The sequence below is a fragment of the Setaria viridis genome, chromosome 2, assembly GCF_005286985.2.
Source record: "Setaria viridis chromosome 2, Setaria_viridis_v4.0, whole genome shotgun sequence".
Classification (NCBI taxonomy): Eukaryota; Viridiplantae; Streptophyta; class Magnoliopsida; order Poales; family Poaceae; genus Setaria; species Setaria viridis.
The window spans coordinates 2717063-2738264 of record NC_048264.2 but is presented as its reverse complement, the minus strand read 5'-3'; the positions used below and the strand labels follow the sequence as shown (position 1 = coordinate 2738264).

The window sequence follows — 21202 nt, the reverse complement described above, 5'->3', positions numbered from 1 at the left end:
CATGCATTGTTTTTTTTTAAAAAAAAGTTAAAATACAAAAAGGAGAGAAAATACAAAGGCAACAGCACGTAACAACAGGAACAATAGCATCCAATTCGGCGAGTTGGGGCATCAGCAGGAGCCAAGCTAGGTGGAGGCCCAAAGTTGAAGTCTAAACACGAATCGCACAATGAAGAAGGCCCGTGGTGTCTGGATTCTCTCACTTTCAGAATCAGAAGCCCCCTCCACTTCACTTGACTGGCTGGTATCTTGAATTTCTCTAGAAAGTGATTTTTTTACAGCTTCACAAAGGAACTAAAGGATTAAGACGGATATATACAATTCATTGGGTTTATGACATTGCATGTACATGTATATTATATTAGTTACACTTGAAGTACACCTAGGACAACAACATAGACGACCAAACGAATTTTTTTCAGATTTGACATAGGGCGTACAAACATCCATCGAATTCCATTTAGAGTATCTTTTAGAAACACAAAGGCAGCACGCAAACCTATTTAATCAATATGTTGATAACAACAATGAATAAAACTACACACTAATCTCAGTTGCGATTTTGTCACCGAATTGTAATTAATATTTAAATTTGATATGCATTTGCGTAATATCAGTGAGACCCAGCTGGGAATGCGAGTGTGAACATTACTAACAACTCAGGCTTGTGTTTCTAGTCGCACACGGTATCATGGCATGGATTTTCGGACAACAACCAAAGGGCCTTATATGTTGCCGGCTTATTGTTCATACGCAATGACACAAGTGTGACCTGCAAGAGCCATGGAAGGCTAATACTTATCCTCTAAATGACTCATGCCAAATACGACGGATGAGATTTAGACTTATGGGGCATCCTTTTTGCGATATTTGAGGGCTTTAGTTTTCTTTATAGCTGTTTCAGCAAGCGTACAACTCATTAAAGTGGAAAATGATGGCACGATGAACACTTGTTCGATGAAATAGCGGTGGGGGTAGGTAGTGTCCATCGTCCGTTTTGGATTCCAGTGAAGTTCAATAACAGTATGTAACTATATAGTGTTTCGTGCACGGCATTTATCGCTATAGCTATTTAAACCCCATCGCCCATTGATGTTGCATTCCATTTCTGCAGGAGACAATTTAGGATTGTTCAGTCTGTTTTCTCACTTGACAATGTCGATCATCGAGTTCCTTAGTCCTAAAGACCTAGAACTTGTTGAATCTCTTGTCAATGATCTGTGTGATCCAAAAAAAAAGTGAATGCCCTTTCCGAGTTACGTAAGGTAATTTTGTTTCTCCTTTATATAATCTATTTCATTTCATCACCTCCTATTCATTCGACATAATATCTCAAAAGTGACTGGCACTTAGTTTTTTCAAGCTCATATTACTTATGATAACATAACATAGTCAGAAGATGCCTTTTGCCAATTTGGACGAGGCTTTCTATAATCTGTGATGTAATAATTCCTTTTTTGATTTAGTAGTAAGTGATCAACTTATTTTACGATACTGTTTATATCGGTGGTCTGGTTCTGTGTTTGAGCTGCACTGAATTTTTCAAATCCATATATACACGCGTGTTACATGCTGGATGACCGACTTACATACTGTTATTGCTTTTCTAAATTGCTAAGGGTACAAGCCCCAGAAGAAAGTTAACTTTTAGTCATTTTGTAGATTTTGAATTCAGTAATGGTGCTGGTTTTTAATGCATGTTTACTCATTAACATGCCACATCATTGATGAAGGCAACAAATTTGATATATGATTTTCAACTATTTTCAGAAAAGGCGAATGTTTAAGGATTTGGCTCCACTGGTTTGGCAATGGCACAATGACTGCACAACTCCAGGTATGTAGTTACAATTGTGCTTTCTCTTCTTACTTATGGTATGGGCAAGCTTGCATATGAGCTTTGAGCGTGCTCTGTTGTGTTTTATTTTCGCGATCAGTTTATTAGGTCCTTCATTCTTGATACAATCCCCGAGTTCACGGCTTTATTAGTTTTGTTAATATATGTTCTTGAAATTTAATCCAATCTTCTATTGAAGTGATCGTTAGGCTTTGGTCTCACTTGGTATGTTTGACTAATTGAAAAAACAGGAAGTTATTTTAGTCTATTCTGCACTTTCATCCCCAACACTATCGGATAATGCATCGAGCCGAGTCTGCAATGCACTTGGGCTTCTTCAGGTATGGTTTTAGTACAAAACGGGGATAATAGCAGAAAAATTAACTGCTGGTTGCCCCCATCCCACGTCATTCTATACCGCAAATGTTTCCCTTTTGTTTATTATGTTTGTTGTTAATCAGTTTAGCCTTGCAACATTGGAATTTGTATAATATATTTTGTTCAACATCTCCTAAAATTGTTGCAGACTGTTGCAGCACATCCTTTGACAAGGACCCCCCCCCTTTTAGCAGGTGATGACTAATGACTAATGAACATAACTCTTTGTATGTCAAAGTTGAAATGCAATGAAGGTGTACTTTGTTAGTTATCCTACATTCTCTCAAAGTTTTGTGACACTGTTATGTAGCGGTACATTTATATGGGTTCGGTTTATGACTAACATATACAGTAAAAACTCTTTAACTTTACATGTATTATGGTACTGATGAACTTTGTGTTTTCTGGATATCTTGTTATTAGCTACTCATTTGCCATCTCTTTTCATCCTTCATTTTTTGCAGCCCAAATTCCCATGTACTTATACCCATTCTTGAATACTACAAGCAACGCCAAATCTTTTGATGCTCTCTTTAAGGTAATTTATGCTTAGGATTTTTTCCTTTATCTAAAATGCTTACGATTTCACATGACTGAGAAGATTAGTCACATTTCCTTCGAGACTGAAATGAAGATTCACATTCGTATTCCCCAACTTCTTTAGCTGGCCATGAAATTTTTGAGGCCCTTATGGAAGTAAAGGATAATTGACTCTTCAACGTAAAAAATTAGCTTTACTGTAAATCGTTAAAGTTTCCTGCATTGAATTTCTTGAATGATTTGTCATGGTTTTAGGAGAATGCACCGAACCATCTTGTTTACCATGGAATCAATTAACAATGATTTAGAGCTACAGATGACAATACCTTGTAAATTTGTAATATTCAAAAGTACAATGATACAATGATTTAGTGCTATTTGTTTCTTTTAGAAGGGAACATTTCTCATCATCAATTCCTACCGGTAGAATGGAAGTAATTAGTCTAAGAAAGATAATTTTTTGACCAAGATCCATCTTTTATTTTTTATCAAAAAACTATTTCCGCAAATGAGAAAGAAGCTTCTTTGTCTTTGTGATACATGCAGGTAGAAGACGATACAGAAGTAGTCAATTTCCTGGTGACAAGTCAAGTAATGCCTCTGTTCTTGCGAATCATGGTGATGGGCACTGAGCTTCAAGGAATAGTAATGTCATGCCATCTTTTTGCATATGCCCAGCCATGACACACCATGCTATACCCTACTCATTGGCATGCTTTCGGTTTCTTAAGCTCGTATATGGATTGCAAACTTAGCAACCACTTGACATTTGTTCAAGATCTTTGTGGCCATGCAGATTTTGGCATTCTTGGTCACTATCACTATCACGCCCATCTACTGGCTTTTACGCCCTCCATTTGTTCACCTACTGCTTGATTTGATCACACTAACCAGCCACATGCACATTAATATACAGGTCTCCACTTCCATCGTCGAAAAGATCATGCTCGACGACTTTGGGTTACAGTACATCCGCGGCACGGCGGATCGTTTCTTTCAGATATCCATTGCTTTAGGAACCATGGTGTTTGCGCTCGTCGGCCAGCCCTCTTCCAGGCTCCTGAAGCATGTCGTCCGCTGCTATCTCAGGCTGACAGATCATCCCAGGTACGCGTTGTCATTTGCATACGCTAGGAACTTCTAACGTGTACATCTCTTCCCGGCTAAGCGATGGCGTTCATCTTGATCATTGTCTAGATCACCCCTACATGCAGGGCCGTGTCGCGAGGCTCTGAAGAACGGGACATTTAGAGCATCTCTTGAGCATCTCCAACAGCATATGTGTTTTTGATACTTGTTTTAGTATAGGAGAGAGAAGATTTAGGTAATGGTTTTATGCTTCTCTTATATTTCCTTTAGGGATTAATATGTGAACATAATCTTTTTTCTAGGACCGATCTGCAAAAGTGACTCATCCTCTTCCCCAAACTCTCTTCGCCCCCCTCTCCATCCTGCTGCTCTCCCCGCGCTGCTCCGCTCAAATCGGCGGCGGCCCCTGCTCCTCCACCCGAATCCATGAGCCCCACTGCCGAGAATCGACGCCGGTCGCGCTCCTCCGTCTTGCCCGGCCGCTTCGGGGACGGGCGGCGCACATCTAGGCAAGGCGCGGGCCGCATGGTAGGTAGGGGCGGAGCGCACATGGTGGGGCGAGGCGCAGGCCGCACAACGAGGAGGGCGATGGGAGGTGAGGTCCGGCCGGGCTACGGCTACGCGCGGAGCTCGATCTCCGACCATGGTGGAGCGGGCGGCGCTCGTCCGAGCTCAGGCGCAGGACGGAGCTGTGAGCTGCGGGAGAGCCGGCTCCGCGGGCAGGCCGCACCCGGCCACGGGCATGTCGGAGCCAGCCATCGACGGACGGGTGGGGAGCCCCAGGTGACGGTTATCTATACCTTAATCCATCGACAAGCCTGCGGTGAGATTAGGAAGAAGATACCGATTGCACCGAAAGAAAAACCACTGTCGTTATTGCCGGCTGACCGGGCGGTGCCTCATAAGGAGGCCCGGAAACCAAGATAAAACAGGCCGCTAGCCTGGCTCAAGTTACCCAGCAAAGGCCAAGGAGCAATGATCAATGATGGGTCAGGCTTACTACGTCCCTTGGGCGTGGCTAGGCCTGCCAGCGGCACTCACGTTAATATAAAGAAATGTGAGCTGGCTAGTCGGACGCATCGTATTCTGTGCCTAGGAGAGCACGACAACCGCTTCAAGACAAAGATCCCCGGTCGGGAATTGTGTGGCAACGTTGTGCATGGTTATGTCCGCCCGATCTCCGTCCGCCATCATGGCGACGCCAGGTGATGAGACTGATGGCAGGCGCCACCCTCGGATAAGTCTAGGGGCTAGGTTCGGTGACCGAGATGACCGGACGAAGGTTTCGACGAAAGTCAAGCGAGGAGAAGCCTCGACTGAGGGACGGGGTCCACAGCCACCCGGTAGGGGAGACACCCAATTGAATAAGAGGATGTGACCAACAGTGTAATCCCTCTCATGAGCCGTGTATATAAGGGTATGGAGGGGAACAAGAGAGGGATTGGATCCCCAGTAGAACATACACGCACCGTTTGTAACCCCCACTACAAACTTGAGCCCTCGAGCACGAGAATAAAGAACTTGTGCCACAAAGTGAACGTATGGCGGATTGCCAGAACCATATATGTCTTGCGAGATAACCCATATGAGGATTCAAGCGGCAAATCTTCACTTGACGTTACTAAACGTCAACACCAGGCGTTGCGGCTTCTTCTGTTTTCGGTGGAGGGACCGGCCAAAGCCGCAGTGGGGCGGGCGGGCGGGTGACTTAGGGGTACTTGGAAGGGAGCTAAGCCCTTCCATGGCGGTGCCGGTGGCTGGACGTGTGAATGAAGGTGGTGGCGCGGGGATGGGGGTGGCGACGGCTCGAGCGGGAAATGTCCAATGCGTGGTGGTTGTTGTTTCTCGCTGTAGGTTCCAAGTTTTAGCAATTCAGTGTTGGATTGGTATATTTGGACCATGGAGAGAGGAATTTAGGTCATGACCTAAATAGCAATCCATATAGGTATGCTGTTGGAGTATTTTTTTTTTGTTTTTAAGTATTCTCACGGTTTTTAGGAATAACAATCGGATTTAGGTAAGCTGTTGGAGAAGTCTTAACAACTGCCTTCAGGTCATAATTAGCCCTGCTTTCAGTTGATCAACTCAACTGTTAGTGATGATCAGACATTCAGACCGTTGATTACATAAACCGCATCAAACGTTGCAATCGAATGCTAACTGCACCTTGTTACTGCAAACACAGGATGCCCCTGCCACACGGTGCTGTCTCCAACAGCTGCTGGATATCCTGGCTGCTCCTGTGGGTGCAGCACCTCATCTAGGCCCAGGAGTTGCGTCGGTGGGCGGAGAACATCATCTTGGCCCAGGCCCCAAGCCCTGCGGGGGCGGGTGGAAGCCGCAGACGAGGATCCTCTGAGGCAGGCCCGAGTTGTGCGTCGTGGATGTAATAGGCTAATTTGGTTGCTGCAACCGAGAACCCGCGCACTACCATGCTGTTCAGCCAGTTCCAGCAAGTGGAAGAGGAAGAAGGCCCTGCATGCGCGCCTCAAATAAAGCACCATGCTGAGGTTTGTGACCGTCTGAGTCAAGAACAGAACCAGTGTGTTGTTGTAATTATGAGCATTGCAAACCTTTTCAGTGCATGCACCGGTACTGCTTTTAGAGGTTTTTTTTTTGGCGTTTTGGAACACATGAATTAAAACAAAATAAACCAGGGAGAGAGCTCTTTTACATGAGAAGCTCCTCGTGTGATGCATTCTGGTGCTAGATTTCTTAAGGTGTTTTAATACTATAAATTTGCAGAGCATACAATAGAGTTTTATTATGTTTGCTGGATAGATGGTTTATTAAATGGTTTAGAGAAGCCGGTGATGAGTATTGTCACGGGCGAAGCTTAGACCCGGCCAAAGTTGACCATGGCCCCTCCCAGATTTCTAACTTTCATATAATTTTTTCCTTTGTTGCTTTAAACAGGCTGAGAAAATGTAGTTTCCAATTGCTGATTCATGTCTTTCGAGAAAAGATTCGTTGATTCATGCCTTTCGAGAGAAGATTTGTTGATTCATGTTCTTCGCTGGTCTGCGTGGCTCGTGGCGCGTTACTACGAATCTTTGAGGACCTTTATTAAAAAAAAAAAGACACGCCGGGACCCATGAGCCATTGACGCTTGGGTGGGATCGCGGGGCATAGGTGGCAGAGTCTCGTCTGAAACCTCCCCTTCCCCCTTCGATGGTGAGCGGCGAGTGGGCGGCGGCTCGCGCGGGGCAACGTTTCTCGCCGCCGCCGCCTCATCCGAGCCTCCGGGGAGCCAATAATTTGTTGGAGGTGGTTAAACCCACGACCCCCGTCCAGTTCCGCTGCTACGTCAGGCGGCGCCCGCGGCTTCCCGTCCGTTTCGGCGAGCGCGGGTCACGCGGCGCGGAGGGCTGAGCGAGCCATGCCGCGGCGTCGAGCGGCTGGACCGGTAACTGGCGCGGAGGAGAAGCCGGGAGGCGTGGGCCCGGTTTCCTCCGGCGCCTGGGCTTGGCAGCTTCCGGGGAGGCTCCGTTCTAGGCAAGTCTTCTCCAGGCGCTGTGTGACCGTGCCCGTCTCAAATTTACCAAATTACTTGTTGTCACTGTACCTATTGGTTAACATTTTCGTCTTGTCCATTTCAAAAAGAAAAAAACATTTTCGTCTTGCGTATGCATCTTGCTCCGATTCATTGTGCGTGAACTTGACTGCGTTACTAGGTTGCGGCATTTCTAGCTTTTTAGCAAGGATGGCGGCGCAACTGAAAGTTGTTTGTTTACTTTTCACAAAAGGGCTAACTTCCTTGTTAGAAAACGCACCCTGGTCTTGATTTTGAAGCTAATATAGTGTGTTTACACCTCATTAAAGTGTCAGCCCACGGTAGAATGAACACCTGCCGATGAAATAGCAGTGTGAGTTGATAGTGTCATTCAGTTGTTTTGGATGCCAGTGGAGAAACTTGTGAAGTTTCCTAGTGTTATATTTCGTGCACAGCATCTATCCATGCAGTTATTTGAATCCCAATCGCGCACTGGTGTTGCATTCCATTCTTAGTGGTCTTGGGTCAAGCCTTTGGCAAGTTAGAGAGAGTTTTTCCCGATGTAAAAGTTTTTGTGTGTGTGTGTGCAGGGATGTACGGGTTTCTAAACCCACTCATTTATTCTTCTTAATATAATGATACGCAGTTCTCCTGCGTGTTCAAGAAAAAAAGAAGCAATTTAGGATTGTTGGATCTGTGTCACAGTGTCAAACAATGAGGCTCCTTGTCCTAAAGGCCCCAAACTTGTGGCATATCTTCTCCTTGATTTGTTAGATCCAAAACATCACTTGCCCTTTACCAGTTAACTAATTCTGTTTGTCCTCTAGACTGTCTATGTCAATCAACTCCTATTCATTTGGCATAATATCTCAAAAATAGTATAATTGCCACTGAGCTGTATCCAACTCAGATTGCTTATGATAGTAGTCAGATGCTGTCTTTTACTAATTTACCCAAGGTTTTCCGTAATATATATAAATTGTGATGCAATGTCTTCCATTTTTTATTAATGAGTTAATGATTGACTTATTTGAGAATCTTGGTGCTTGATCACTTGATACAAATGTGGAAATTGTTAGGTAGACATGCTTAATGAAAGATTGTACTTTTAGTTATCCTTGCCTTTTTATTTATAAAGTACCGTTTTATATTAACATTTTGAATAATACCAAATTTCTCCGGTTATAAATAAACTTCATTCCCATTGATACAAGTTGAACCAGTTCAGAGTGTGCTTGTATAACACAATAGTGTTTCTCCCTTTAGGACTGCCTTTCTTTTTTGCATTTAATCTCGATTTACTTTTTGATTATAAAGTAAATATCATTCCTTTTCAAAAAAATTCAAAGAAAAAAAATCCACATGTGCTAGGGATACGTTCTTCCTAATGCATTAAGAGATCATATTAGAAAAGGAAACTATTTACATGAAACATCTGTGTAAATTCTCTAAATCTTTGGGGGTAAATATCATTCCTTAAGTCAAACATAACCATAAGTCCATAACTGAGCTTGCAATAGCCCAACTTTACTCATCTAGCCACACCAAATGGTCCCTATTTTGTCGTATTAAAGACAACTCAAATGAGTCAAGCACCACATCAGGCCAAAGTTTAGTGCACACTGCACAAAGGTTTTTCTTAAACAAAATCAGAACATCATTATGAAAACGAAACAATTTACAGCTTACAAGGCCTAACTAAACGGACACTTGAAAGATACATGTTTCTTTTCTTCAAGAATCAGTAATGACCAAAAAATCATGGTTGAAATGGTTCATCTATACATATGAAACTGTGTGGATAAACATTAGCTTGTTACTCGTTACGTAACTTTTAAAATGTCAATCTTATCACCTCAAATCCGTACTCAAAAGACCACTGCTTTACTAGCTTAGAAGATGTGATTGGTGTATTGCTATTGCTGTAAAGACAATTACATATCGTAGACTTGATTGCATCCAAAATCACAGAGACTATTTCTTGCACTAAGGAATAAATACTCAAAACACCATATTATTCAAAAAGGCAGTGTATAGAGCATTCCAAATCCAAAACATACAAAAACTTAAAAAATGATAAGTTATTAGAGAAACTAACCCAAAAGGAAAGGGTAAATATAAGGATGCATTTATTTTTACGTTATAAGAACAAGGGGAAAAGGGCATATGGGTCTTTAAGTAGAACGCTGAATCTGGCAATGATGGCCTTCTCTGTTTTCTTCGCCTCTTTGAAACGGGAATCTTCGATCTCCCTTGTACGCCCCCCACTCCTCCCCCAAGGCCTTGCCTCTGTCTCCCTCCATGGCAGGAGGCTGCGACTCCGTGGTGCCTGACATTAAGATGAAGCTGGAGGAGCAGCTTGTGCTCAACCTCTGCAACCCTGAGTTGCGTGGAAATGCTCTCGCTGAGCTCTCCAAGGTCGCTCCTGTGTCTTTTCCCCATCTGCAGATTATACATCCCCGAGATTAAAGATCTGGCCTTTTCGATCTCTAGCGAGGTTTCTTGCCAGGAATTCTTGTTGCCGCAGCAGTAAAAGTTTGCATCTTGTGATGCTGTGTAGTTTTCGAGGGTTAGGATGGTTCAGTTTTAATGATTTGTATGGGAGTTGGCGCATAACTGTGGCAATTTAACAGCATTCCTTTCCGATTGGTTCTTGGTTTCCAAAGGGTATACTGTTTGATCTCTTGCGTATTTTATCATGGGGATACATGGTTATATTGTGCAATTTAGTTCCATCTTTTAATTCATTCTGACCGCTACATTTGGAAATCAAAAGAATTTAGGTATTTTTATATGTGATGTCTTAATTTTGGTTCATAGCTGGATTTCTGGTGTATCCGTTGTTTCATCGGGAGATTTGGTTTTTTCGTCCAGCTTTGAGTTTATCAGAGGTGGATTGCTGTACATACACTAGTTTTTTTTTCATATCCCTGATGTCTGATGCATTTGAATTAACAATAGTGCCGATTTGATCTGTGTTAATGGTCTTCTGGTGTGGAATCTGACATTATGTTAGATTAGGATGGAAAATGTTTCCATCTTTTATTTAGTTGTTTGTGTGACAAGTAGTAGAGCAAGTTGCCACATTCATATGTAGTGTTTGACATGATGTTTATGTATGACAGGGAGTAATGTTTGTACTTTGAACAGAGTTGGTGCATTTGCAAGTAGAAAGTTCGAGAGTGTTATTCGATACCATTTGTTCAGATGTCTGTAGCTTACTGCAAATAATAATGATTGAAAATCTTGAAGTTGTGGTGGTTCATTGCATCTGACAACATTTCAGTTGCAATTTAAGAGTTTGTTCGCAGAATGAATGTGTTATATTATTTACAAAATGCCTTTAGTAAATTTGTCAAACAACTACTATTTCCCTTTATATGCAATCAACATGCTGAATGCCCAAGTTACATGCTGTTATTGTTTTTCTATGGTAATGATATGGACTCATTCTAAAGTAAACTGTTAGTCGTTCTGTAGCTGATCAATACAGTAATGACAGTAGTAGCTGCATGTTCAGTCATTAGCATGGCACAGCATTTATGAAGGCAACAAATTTAGTATGTAATGTTCTTTTTGCAACTATTTTTCAGAAAAGGGAGATGTTTCCGGATTTGGGTCCACTGATATGGCACTCTTTTGGCACAATGGTTGTGCTGCTGCAGGTATGTAGCAACCCTTGTGCTCTTCTATGCTTACTTATAGTGTGATCATTTGATCAAGCTTAATAGGAGCTTTGAGTATATTCTGTCACGTTCTGTTTCCATGATCAGTCTGTTAGGTCAGTCAGTCCTGATTCAATCCTCGAGTTCATTGCTATATCAGTTTTCTTATTATATGTTTGTGAAGTTTAAACCGATCTTCTAGGTTAACCTTTTGGTCTTACTTGTTATGTTTGGCTACTTGAAAAAACAGGAAATCATGTCAGTCTATCCTACACTTTCACCCCCTACATTATCCGCAAGTGTATCAAACAGAGCCTGCAATGTTCTCGCACTCCTTCAGGTATGGTTTTAGATAAAAATAAGGGGTTAGTAGCAGAAAAGTTGGCTGCTCGTTGCAACCATTTACCATCCCATCACATAGCAATAATTTACTGGGAAAGGGATTTTTCTTCTGGTTCTTGTTGATCATTTTAAGCTACCAACTTTAGATTTCATACTGTATGTTCTATTCATCCCCCTCTCCTAAATTTTTTGCAGTCTGTTGCATCACACCCTGAGACAAGGGACCCCTTTTTAAAAGGTAAAGACTAATTATCATGAGCCTTTGTATGTCGAAGCTGAAATGCACTGAAGCTGTGCTTTGCTAGTTATCCTATGTTCTCTCTCAAGGTTTTGTCACATTATCATGTAGTGGTTGACACAAGTTTGGTTTATGTTAACTGCTGTAGTAAATATTCTGAAGTATTTTGGATTTTTTTTACTTTTATTATGGAACTTTGTTTGCTGGATATGTTTCCATTAGTTATTCACTCCTTCACATTTCATCATTTGATTTTGCAGCTGAAATTACTGAGTACTTATACCCACTCTTGAACACTACTATCGACACCAGATCTTTTGAGTACCTGCGCCTCACCACTCTTGGTGTGTTTGGTGCTCTTGTTAAGGTAATTTTTACATAGAATTTTACACGACTGAGAAGATATTTTGCATTGCCTCCAACACTTGAGTAAAAAGCCTGGATTTGCTTCACTAAACATGCAATGCAATAATCAGTGAAGATTCATGTTCATTCCCCCAGCTTCTTTAGTTGGCCATGAAAATTCTGAGGCAACTGTCTTTGTTCTTGTGGAAGTAAAAGATAACTAACTTTTTAATTTTCGCAAGCAGGTTTACTTAAAACCTTTAATGTTTACCTGCTCTATTCCTCGAATGATTTGTCATAGTTTTAGCAGAATGCCCTAAATCCATGTAGTATACCACGAAATCAGCTGATAGTGATCAAGTGCTGATATAAACTTTTTCACACAAGATAGTTCTGATTTTCCATTCATTAGCATTAGCATCACTTTTACCATTCTCCAATTCATTGCTACGTAAACTTGATAACTCAGTAATATGATGAAATTTGAACTTGAATGTTGATCCGAGCAGGAGCCCAAATGTATGGTTCATCTAAAGAAGTGAATGTTGAAAAGAATAAATAATCTTTTGTACATTTTCTATGTATTCCTACTGATGTGAAGGAGAGCAATGCTCAATGTTTAAGACCGGACAAATTTCTGTATTCTATTCCTTCTTCTTAATGCAATGGCACGCAGTTCTCCCATGAGTTCAAGAAAAAAAGAAGAAAAAAGAACAATGCTCAATGTTGACACATGGCATTTGCTGGAGCACATATTTGAATCTATAATTTGCTGATGGTAACCACAAAACTGTGGTACTTTAGATGTATCCACACCCATTAAAATATAATTGAGAGGAAGGAGGAGAGCGTGAGCCGATCTGGATGCCTTCAGCAATTGGGTTAGAACCATTCTTGATGATATTGATTGTTGTATTATTTTCGGACATCCAGATCAGTCCCAAGCCAAGGGAAAATGAGACCTTGTGTGCTTCTTCTCTATCTTTATTTCATCATAATGGATATTTTGATGGTCATACTATGTTCTATCAAATTACTATAATTTTATAGTGTCCATCAAAGAATTATCAATTTAGAGCATGCTACAGAAAATGCCACAACTTTTCTCATGAACAACAAATGCCATGCTTTTGCAGTGCTCTAACACCAGTGCTGTCTATATTAAAGCTCCCCTGTCCCATGTGACAAAGCAATTTTACTCCTAGGAGTGGATGCCTCCATCTTGTTGGGACATGTGTGATATTAAAAAATCTAGAAAAAATGTAGATGTGCTCTCCTGCAAATTTGTTGGGGCTTATGGTCATATGTGGGACATTGAGAAAAGATAATGGGGCAAAAATGTGTAACCAATTACATACTCTGGACCTTCAGTCTCTTTGCTACTCCAAAGCAATGCCATGTAAATTATGATTCAGAAGGCACACATGACAACATGCCCACATGCAAGGATGCTTAAGTATTTGTGGAACGTTTGTCAGGTTTCTTTCAGTGGGAACATTTCTTATGTTCAATTCAATCTTGCTATTTTGGTAATTATAGGAGCTGTTACTCGAACAGCGATAAATTCATGGCCAAGGTCCATTTGTTGTTTTTATCAAATACTAATTCTGCAAATGAGAAAGAAGCTTCTTTGTCTTGTGATACATGCAGGTGGATGATACTGAAGTTGTCAATTCCCTGCTAAAGAGTGACATCATTCATCTATGCTTGCGAATCATGGAGACAGGCAGCGAGCTTTCAAAAACAGTATGTCATATCATCTTTTGCATGAAATGCCGTGGTCTTTTGCCTCTGCTCATCCATGCCATATCATGTTATTGTATTCCTTAGTGTGCTAGGCTGTCTAAAGTTTGCATGAAACACAATCTTGCAATCACCTGGCGTAAGTCACAGTCTCCAACGGTCATGTAGATTTTGACACGATATACATAATTAAGGCTTTGTATATTGAGATGATTCTTCACTGTAATATCCATCTACTAGCTTTGCTAGCCATGTGTTTCCCAGATCGACTAGCTTATTTTGCATGATATGCTACTCTTCCAATATATCATATAGTTTGCATGTTGTTTAAGTGAGGTGCACTGTATGTTCTAAAATGTAGTCAAGTAGGTCACCAATCAACTTACAACCTCGAAGCATAAAATGAGTCCTATGTATTTTCTTTAAGGAAAACAGCAGGAGATGACTCCTGCTATATTGGTTGGCAGATAAATGCTGCCAACCTCTTTGTAGCATCTCTTCTGCATAAACCACAAGAAGTTGAGTAGGAACCTAGTTCTCTCTTTGCTGGTGGAGCTAATGTGAATTCTACTAATGTCACAGCCATTGTTTTGATTCACTAATTAGTCGAATGCATATGCAGGTGGCTACTTTCATTGTACAAAAGATCATTATAGATGAAGCTGGGTTACAGCACATCTGTGGCACCCCTGAACGTTTTTTTGGGATAGCCAGTGTTTTAGCAAGCATGGTGGCTGAACAGCCTCAGCCCTCCACCAGGTTGCTGAAGCACATTATCCGCTGCTACCTCAGGCTGACGGATGATCCCAGGTATGTGCTGTCATTTGCGTACTAGGAACTTCATAACATGCAACATTTCTTCCCATTCAACGACACTCATCTCTTCCCCTCTCCGGTGCAGGGCTCGTACTGCGCTGCAAACTAATCTTCCTGAGGCTCTGAGAGATGGGACATTCGACAACTGCCTTGGGGTGAGTCTTGCTCTTGATTCATTAGCTGTCTCTAATTGACCATTACACCACTTACACCAGATTGAAGGTTTCAATCGAGTACTAACCATATCTTTATTGCTGCAAACACAGGATGACGCTGTTGCAAGGCTCTACCTCCAACAACTACTGGATAATCTGGCTGAGCCTGCGGGTGAAGCACCTCCTCCCGTTCCAGGTCCTGCGGCAGCTGGTGTAACCCATCTAGGCTCAGCTCCTGTGGCGGGTGGTGCGCCACATCCTGGCCCAGGCCCTGTTGCGGGTGCAAGCCCCAGAGGATCCTCTCAGGCAGGACCGAGTTGCGCTCATCAAGGCCCAGCTCCCGCGGCAGGTGGTGCACCACATCCTAGCCCAGGCCCTGCAGCAGGTGCAAGCCCTGGAGGATCCTCTCAAGCAGGACCGAGTCGTGCTCATCCAGGCTCAGCTTCCACGGCGGGTGGTGCGCCACATCCTGGCCCAGGCCCTGCGGCAGGTGCAAGCCCTGGAGGATCCTCTCAAGCAGGACCGAGTCATGCTCATCCAGGCTCAGCTCCCGCGGCGGGTGGTGCACCACATCCTGGCCCAGGCCCTGTGGCGGGTGGAAGCTCTGGAGGTTCCTCTCAGGCAGGGCCGAGCCGCAGGCGCCGTTGACGTAACCAATCTGGTCGCTGCAATTCAGAGTGCACTACAAGGATGCAATATATTTCGAATTGCAGCTAGTGGAAAATCCTGCGCGTATCAGAAACAAAGCTCTATGCTGGAGTTTATTACCGTTTCAACAAAAAAAACTGAACCTGTGTGTTGCTGCACTAGCGCTGCAAACGTTTTCAGCACCCTTTTATATGAAGCTCCTCATCTGATGCATTAGTTGCCAGTTTTCCCCCATTTTTGGATGTTCAATATGATCTACATGCCGAGCATACTGGGGAGTTTGTTCAACTATTGTGCAGGGTACACTGTGAAATGTGCTGACATGTGGAGTTCTGCATGGCCTGAGAAGCCGGTGATGATCTGCAGCTGACCGGACCGGCTGCACTAGCCGGTTAGTAATGCAGTAAAACGAGGTTTGTTATGTTGTTTTGACTTGTCTTGGACTTTAGTTTTTCTGGGCGGTCTGGTTGAGAAAACCGGGGAGTTGTCCTGAACTGCTAAATTCCCTGGTCTTGGCGCGTGACCAAGAATTTGGCATTCTAAGCGCAATCATCTGTTGCTGCTGCTGCTGCTGCTGCTGATATTCTCGCACGTGTTTGTTCCTTTGGAACACACCGTGCACATGCCGAAGACCATGGAAGAAATGGTCTTGTGCGGCTGAAACCAAAAGGCTTTTGCTCCTACCATGCTACCTCAATTTGCCAATGCCTGTTGTTTTTTCCCCTTTCGTGCCGTGCCATTATCTTCTCTGAAAGTCTGAAGAAGAACATACAAGATGTTTTATGGTCGCAGTGCTTGTTCGAAATGTACGAATTTTACATGATTTTTAGCACAGACCGACCGAATTTTCATGAATCCTAGGCCGATCTAAATTGAACAGTACTGAAGCTAACGAATAATGCAAGTAGGCTATTCGTTCGTCAACTAACTGAGCTAATCCGAGAACAAGCTGCTGATTGGTGCGCGTCATGAGCCAAACACTTAGCAATGTTCCAATAGTCGCGACAACAGCAGGACGACGCTGAAGCAACGGTACCTTAGTGGTTTCTTACCCTAACCTTTGTGTTTAAACGGATGTAAATAAGTTGCCATGTAAGCTCAAGCTACATTTCAAAATCGTGTGCGTGAGCTCGGTAGATTCGCGTTGTAAAAATTCTACTCATTCTTCTTTATATATTAAAGGTACGCAGCTCTCCTGCGTATTCTGAAAAAAAAATAAGTAGGCTAGCAAAAGTGGCATGTTTTTTTTTGAAAAACTAAAGTGGCATGTAGTTAGTGGTCAGCAGCGGAGCACCACAAATTTGGCAGTCACTGTCAGAGGACACTGACTGAGAAGAGCCTTCACCTCCTTTCTTCAGTATTCGCCGTCCCTCTCCTCCCCGACGTCCCCGTCGCTCGCCTCGCCTCGCCTCCCGCAGATCAAAACCCTAGCAAACCCCTCCTCCCTCGCTGCCGGTCGACCGGCAATGGCTTCCGCCGCGCTCGGGACTCAGGTACGTGCACGTCCATACCCCGCCGCGCGATGCCGGGCTCATCTTTTGCCGCGTGCGTGCAGGGCTGATTGAGTTTTGGTCCCGTGCAGGTTGCTGCAACGGCCTTGGCGCCCGTCGGCTCGGACGGTTTCCTCAACGGTTCTTCGCTTAAGGTACTTGGATGGGTTGGTTGCGTGCTGACTGCTGAGGCTAAAATTTGTTGTCATTTTTGGGGTGTCTGTTGGGGAATCTCGTGGCTGGCACTGTAGAACACTACTGTAGTTCAGAGAGGCGAAATTTCTAAATTCTGTTCCTACTGGAGGGCGGTAGCAGTACTAGTACGACTTGAAGTAAAATGCATGTCAGGATGTCCTTCTTTGGTTGCTAGAGACATATGTTGTTTGCTCGAATTTTTGTTGGATTTTGTTCAGCGATAGTGTTATTTAGAATCACAAATCACAACCAGTACCCAGTAGCTAAGCAAGGCGCTGAAGAGTTTAAATGGAGGGTGTGTTTTAGTTGTTTTCTGCCCCTGCCAACTAATAGATGAAGTGGCTGATGCCTACTATTTTCTCGCACAAGCGTACTAATTGTTCAGATCATTTTAGGAAAGGGGTGTTGAGTACTTGAGTTTGGGCGTAACTCAGGGCAGAAACCACTGCATTTTCTCCTAAAGCAGGACTAGGAACATAGTAATTTCCAGGGAATGTGTGCAGGATGAACATTATAGGTACACATATTCCTGCTTGAGTAGGTAGCGGATGGTGAAATTCCTGCATTTTCGGCTTTTCCTACTTGATGCTATATGATATCAGCCTTACATGATTTGATTGTTATATTTAGGGTAACAATAATCTAAACTTTCGGAGCAAACCGTGGATCAGGAGAACTTTAGCATGGGAAAAGACCCAGCAATCAAGGCATTTAAACAAGGTCTTCTGCATGTCTGTTCAACTTGCAAGCAAAAGCAAAGTTGCTGTTAAACCTGTTGAATTGGAGAATGCGAAGGAGCCACCACTCAACTTATACAAGCCAAAGGAACCATACACTGCAACAATTGTCTCAGTTGAGAGGCTTGTAGGCCCTAAAGCTCCTGGTGAAATATGCCACATTGTCATTGACCATGGCGGTAATGTTCCATACTGGGAAGGACAGAGTTATGGTGTCATTCCTCCGGTAGTACTTCCTTCCTTGTCCTGCTAAGCATAATGCAACACTTCCGTGGTTTTGTTTTCCTTTATGGACAGTAACCCTTTTCCTTCCATTATTTGGCAGTGTGTAGTGGTCACTGAATAGTCTCTTTGGATGATTCTTTATTATTCACTGTTGCTATAAAAAAGATATTATTGAAATATATACTGTCAATGTTATGGTTAAACCTCTTGCCAGACATTATTGGTATAAATCTGGAGAAACTGTATCCAGTATTTCCAATTCTCTCATTGCTGATAACTTACGATGTTAAAACTTAAAATTACTTGTAAATAATATTTTTGGGAAATCCTAGCTCACTTGCTGTAAACAAGATTGATAATGTAGGACTTTTGTTCAAATGACTAGTTAACACCCCAAATTTAATTCTAATTTCATTGTTATCTGCATCTGCTTTCTTTTCTGAACCAGCATTTCCTACATCTAAATCTAATACCTTTGTTGCTCATATGGCCTCTCATACATTTGTTGCCAGGGAGAGAATCCGAAGAAACCTGGGTCTCCAAATACCGTTAGGCTCTATTCTATTGCTTCTACTAGGTATGGTGATTCTTTTGATGGAAAGACAGCAAGCTTATGTGTTCGCCGTGCTGTTTATTATGATCCTGAAACTGGAAAGGAAGACCCCTCAAAGAAGGGTATCTGCAGTAACTTCCTGTGTGACTCAAAACCAGGGGATAAAGTTCAGATCACAGGTATGGAACTTTATCTTGGATGTCATATATAAAAGAATCGCTATGTGTTTTCCAACAATAAATGGTAGCCTCCAACTGCCAAAATAGCCCTTTCAACATTTCCTTGAGTTCACGTGAGTCGTCAAATATGTTGCTGAAATCTGTTCAACGTGATCACATATAGAGGGTATACCTAGCCTAATTATCTTTTATTTTGTCTTTCTTTTATAATTGGCACTGTTCCCATTGTATAATTCAAGCCAAATGCTGGTTATTCCTGTTTCAAGCATCTCATAATGGTTTCTCTTCATGCAGGCCCCTCAGGCAAAATTCTGCTTCTTCCGGAGGATGATCCAAATGCAACTCATATCATGATTGCCACTGGCACTGGTGTTGCTCCTTACCGTGGCTACCTACGTCGTATGTTCATGGAAGATGTCCCAGCTTACAAATTTGGCGGTCTGGCATGGCTCTTCCTTGGTGTTGCTAACTCTGACAGCCTCCTCTATGATGAAGAATTCACTAACTACCTTCAGCAGTATCCAGACAATTTCAGGTTTTCAGACTCCCTTCAAGCTCAATCATCTTGTTTCATTCTATCCTAATGATATGACTAAGAATGCTACAATCTAGTGCTTGTTTATTTAACTATGGTGGCTACATACTTCCATAGTTCAATCGGCTGAAGTAAAGCTGAATGGTTCTTGTTGAACTGATCCAAGTGTTGACGTTGCAGGTATGACAAAGCACTAAGCAGAGAGCAGAAGAATAAGAGTGGTGGCAAGATGTATGTTCAGGACAAGATTGAGGAGTACAGCGACGAAATCTTCAAGCTCCTGGACGGAGGCGCACACATCTACTTTTGCGGTTTGAAGGGGATGATGCCTGGAATCCAGGACACGCTCAAGAGGGTGGCCGAGCAGAGAGGAGAGAGCTGGGACCAGAAGCTGTCACAGCTGAAAAAGAACAAGCAGTGGCACGTGGAGGTTTACTAGGTTATGAAATACCACAGATTACGATTTGTTCACGATGAGGTGAGAAACTGGGCATAAATTGAACAATTCTTGTTGCGATGTAAAATTGTAGATTTTATTCATAAGCTTCTGCTCCAAACAGTGAATAAAACGAAGCACATGCCTTTGAGTTGGTTTTACCATTTATTGGAGAGCACTCAGTGTCCCAGTTTTTCTTGCTCATTTCACATCAGTTGGTAAGCTGTTTTCAAGGGTATCTCTCCATGCTTTATGCAATATGCATGCTTTGACTGTCTACCTGTGATGCATTATTGAATTGTACTATCCATTTCCATCGTGGTTTGTTAACTATCCTAGCCCAGTCAACTTTGGCCCCTCACATCAGAGGACAGAATTGTTCTTCAGAAAAGCAAAGCCTATCATCTCCACTAGGCGTGGCTTTATTCTTCTGGAGAAAAGAATTAATGACACAAATGCTAACCTTATGGTCCTGCATTCCTGCATGATTGCCGTTTTATTTTATGGTTGCTTGTCTGGTCCTTCCCAGATCACCAGCAGTGGGTTCAGGTAAAAATTAAGGAAAGAAAAGAGGAAACGTTCAGCGAACTCCCGGCCTTTCCATCGCCTTTTCCGCTGCTGTTTTGGACGACATGCAACTGGAGTTAGGATGCAGCATTGAAGATGTGACAAAAAGGAGAGCTGGTTTCACCTGATGCTCGTACACACCTCGTGGTCTCCAATCTCCAAGATCTGTAAAGTTTTAGGTGTCCATGACCTGTAAAGGCTCTGTCCGGTTACAAGTGTAACCAATCTTGCCACAGGTTTGAGGTTTCCGGTGTTGCGGTGGTAAATAGTTGGTGACCAGTATTTGCTGGCATTTTCATGCAGATCTTGTGAACATCACCGATCGAGTACTCCCAGAATGTGACACCCACCCATTGTTACCATGCGTTAAATGTTCTTTCCTGTTTATTTCACCATGGAATTAGTCGACCTAACATTTGTGATCCGTGAGAAGCTTTTTCTAACTCTTAAGAATTTCTTGTGACCCAAGTCTTTGGACCTTGCAAATTGGAACCAAACCCATTACCTCTCGCTCACTTGATGACAAAAAGTCGCGTACTTCCTGTTAGTTTTGCCACTTCTGCGCAATGAAAGGTTGGGGTCCCTGTCACATCCGTTGTGGATCTCGACGGCCGGTCAGCCGATGCCAACATGCTAAGTGCCAAAAATCTCTGGATCTAGCGATCTGCTGCTGCTAGAATAGCTACAACTAATCAGATCCCAAGTCCAAATATCGTATTAGAAATAAGCATGTAAACACATGGCGACTGATGACACTCTCAGATTAAAAATCTGCTCCCATGCTGCAACGCTATTTTGCTTTCAGGTTGCCAAGTAGTTGAGATCCGCTTCGTTTACACACTAACATTTTTAATCTAAAATTTGAATTTTTTTAATCTTTTGAAAATTTGTCTCGTCATTTTTGGAGAGACAAGTTTTAAAAAGATGGAGAAAAGAAATCCATATAATATAAATCCAATAGCAAAAAGCCATGGAATGAAGCAACAAAAAACAGCT

General features: G+C 42.7%; 3 protein-coding genes across 8 annotated transcripts; all 3 read left to right on the top strand.

The window, feature by feature from the left end:
- The first annotated feature begins 1121 nt into the window (after positions 1-1121).
- LOC117843209 (uncharacterized) lies at positions 1122-6655 on the top strand. Of its 5 annotated transcripts, none has more exons than XR_011897524.1 (8): positions 1122-1265; positions 1771-1837; positions 2089-2178; positions 2364-2409; positions 2680-2753; positions 3302-3862; positions 3970-4079; positions 4147-5548. XR_011897524.1 is itself a non-coding variant. In XM_072292032.1 (8 exons), exons 1-6 carry the CDS (start codon positions 1243-1245, stop codon positions 3437-3439), a joined length of 438 nt encoding a protein of 145 aa, XP_072148133.1. In that variant the 5' UTR covers positions 1122-1242; the 3' UTR covers positions 3440-3862; positions 3970-4079; positions 6030-6655. The 5 variants fall into 5 exon arrangements, 4 of the variants coding, with proteins under 4 accessions (XP_072148133.1, XP_072148134.1, XP_072148135.1 ...); XM_072292032.1 differs by lacking the exon at positions 4147-5548 and adding an exon at positions 6030-6655; XM_072292033.1 differs by lacking the exon at positions 4147-5548 and adding an exon at positions 6030-6655 and having other exon boundaries at positions 3953-4079.
- Positions 6656-6970: 315 nt separating this feature from the next.
- On the top strand, positions 6971-15505 carry LOC117843929 (uncharacterized). Of its 2 annotated transcripts, none has more exons than XM_034724692.2 (9): positions 6971-7339; positions 10931-11002; positions 11253-11342; positions 11540-11582; positions 11843-11949; positions 13578-13673; positions 14293-14480; positions 14572-14641; positions 14753-15505. In XM_034724692.2, exons 2-9 carry the CDS (start codon positions 10940-10942, stop codon positions 15287-15289), a joined length of 1194 nt encoding a protein of 397 aa, XP_034580583.1. In that variant the 5' UTR covers positions 6971-7339; positions 10931-10939; the 3' UTR covers positions 15290-15505. The 2 variants fall into 2 exon arrangements, with proteins under 2 accessions (XP_034580583.1, XP_034580582.1); XM_034724691.2 differs by lacking the exon at positions 6971-7339 and adding an exon at positions 7388-9755.
- Positions 15506-16592: 1087 nt separating this feature from the next.
- Positions 16593-19807, top strand: LOC117843930 (ferredoxin--NADP reductase, embryo isozyme, chloroplastic). Its single transcript, XM_034724694.2, has 6 exons — positions 16593-16782; positions 16872-16934; positions 17605-17937; positions 18449-18668; positions 18963-19203; positions 19384-19807. The coding sequence occupies exons 1-6, from the start codon at positions 16756-16758 to the stop codon at positions 19640-19642; spliced, it is 1143 nt and encodes a 380-aa protein (XP_034580585.1). The 5' UTR covers positions 16593-16755; the 3' UTR covers positions 19643-19807.
- The last annotated feature ends 1395 nt before the right edge of the window (positions 19808-21202 follow it).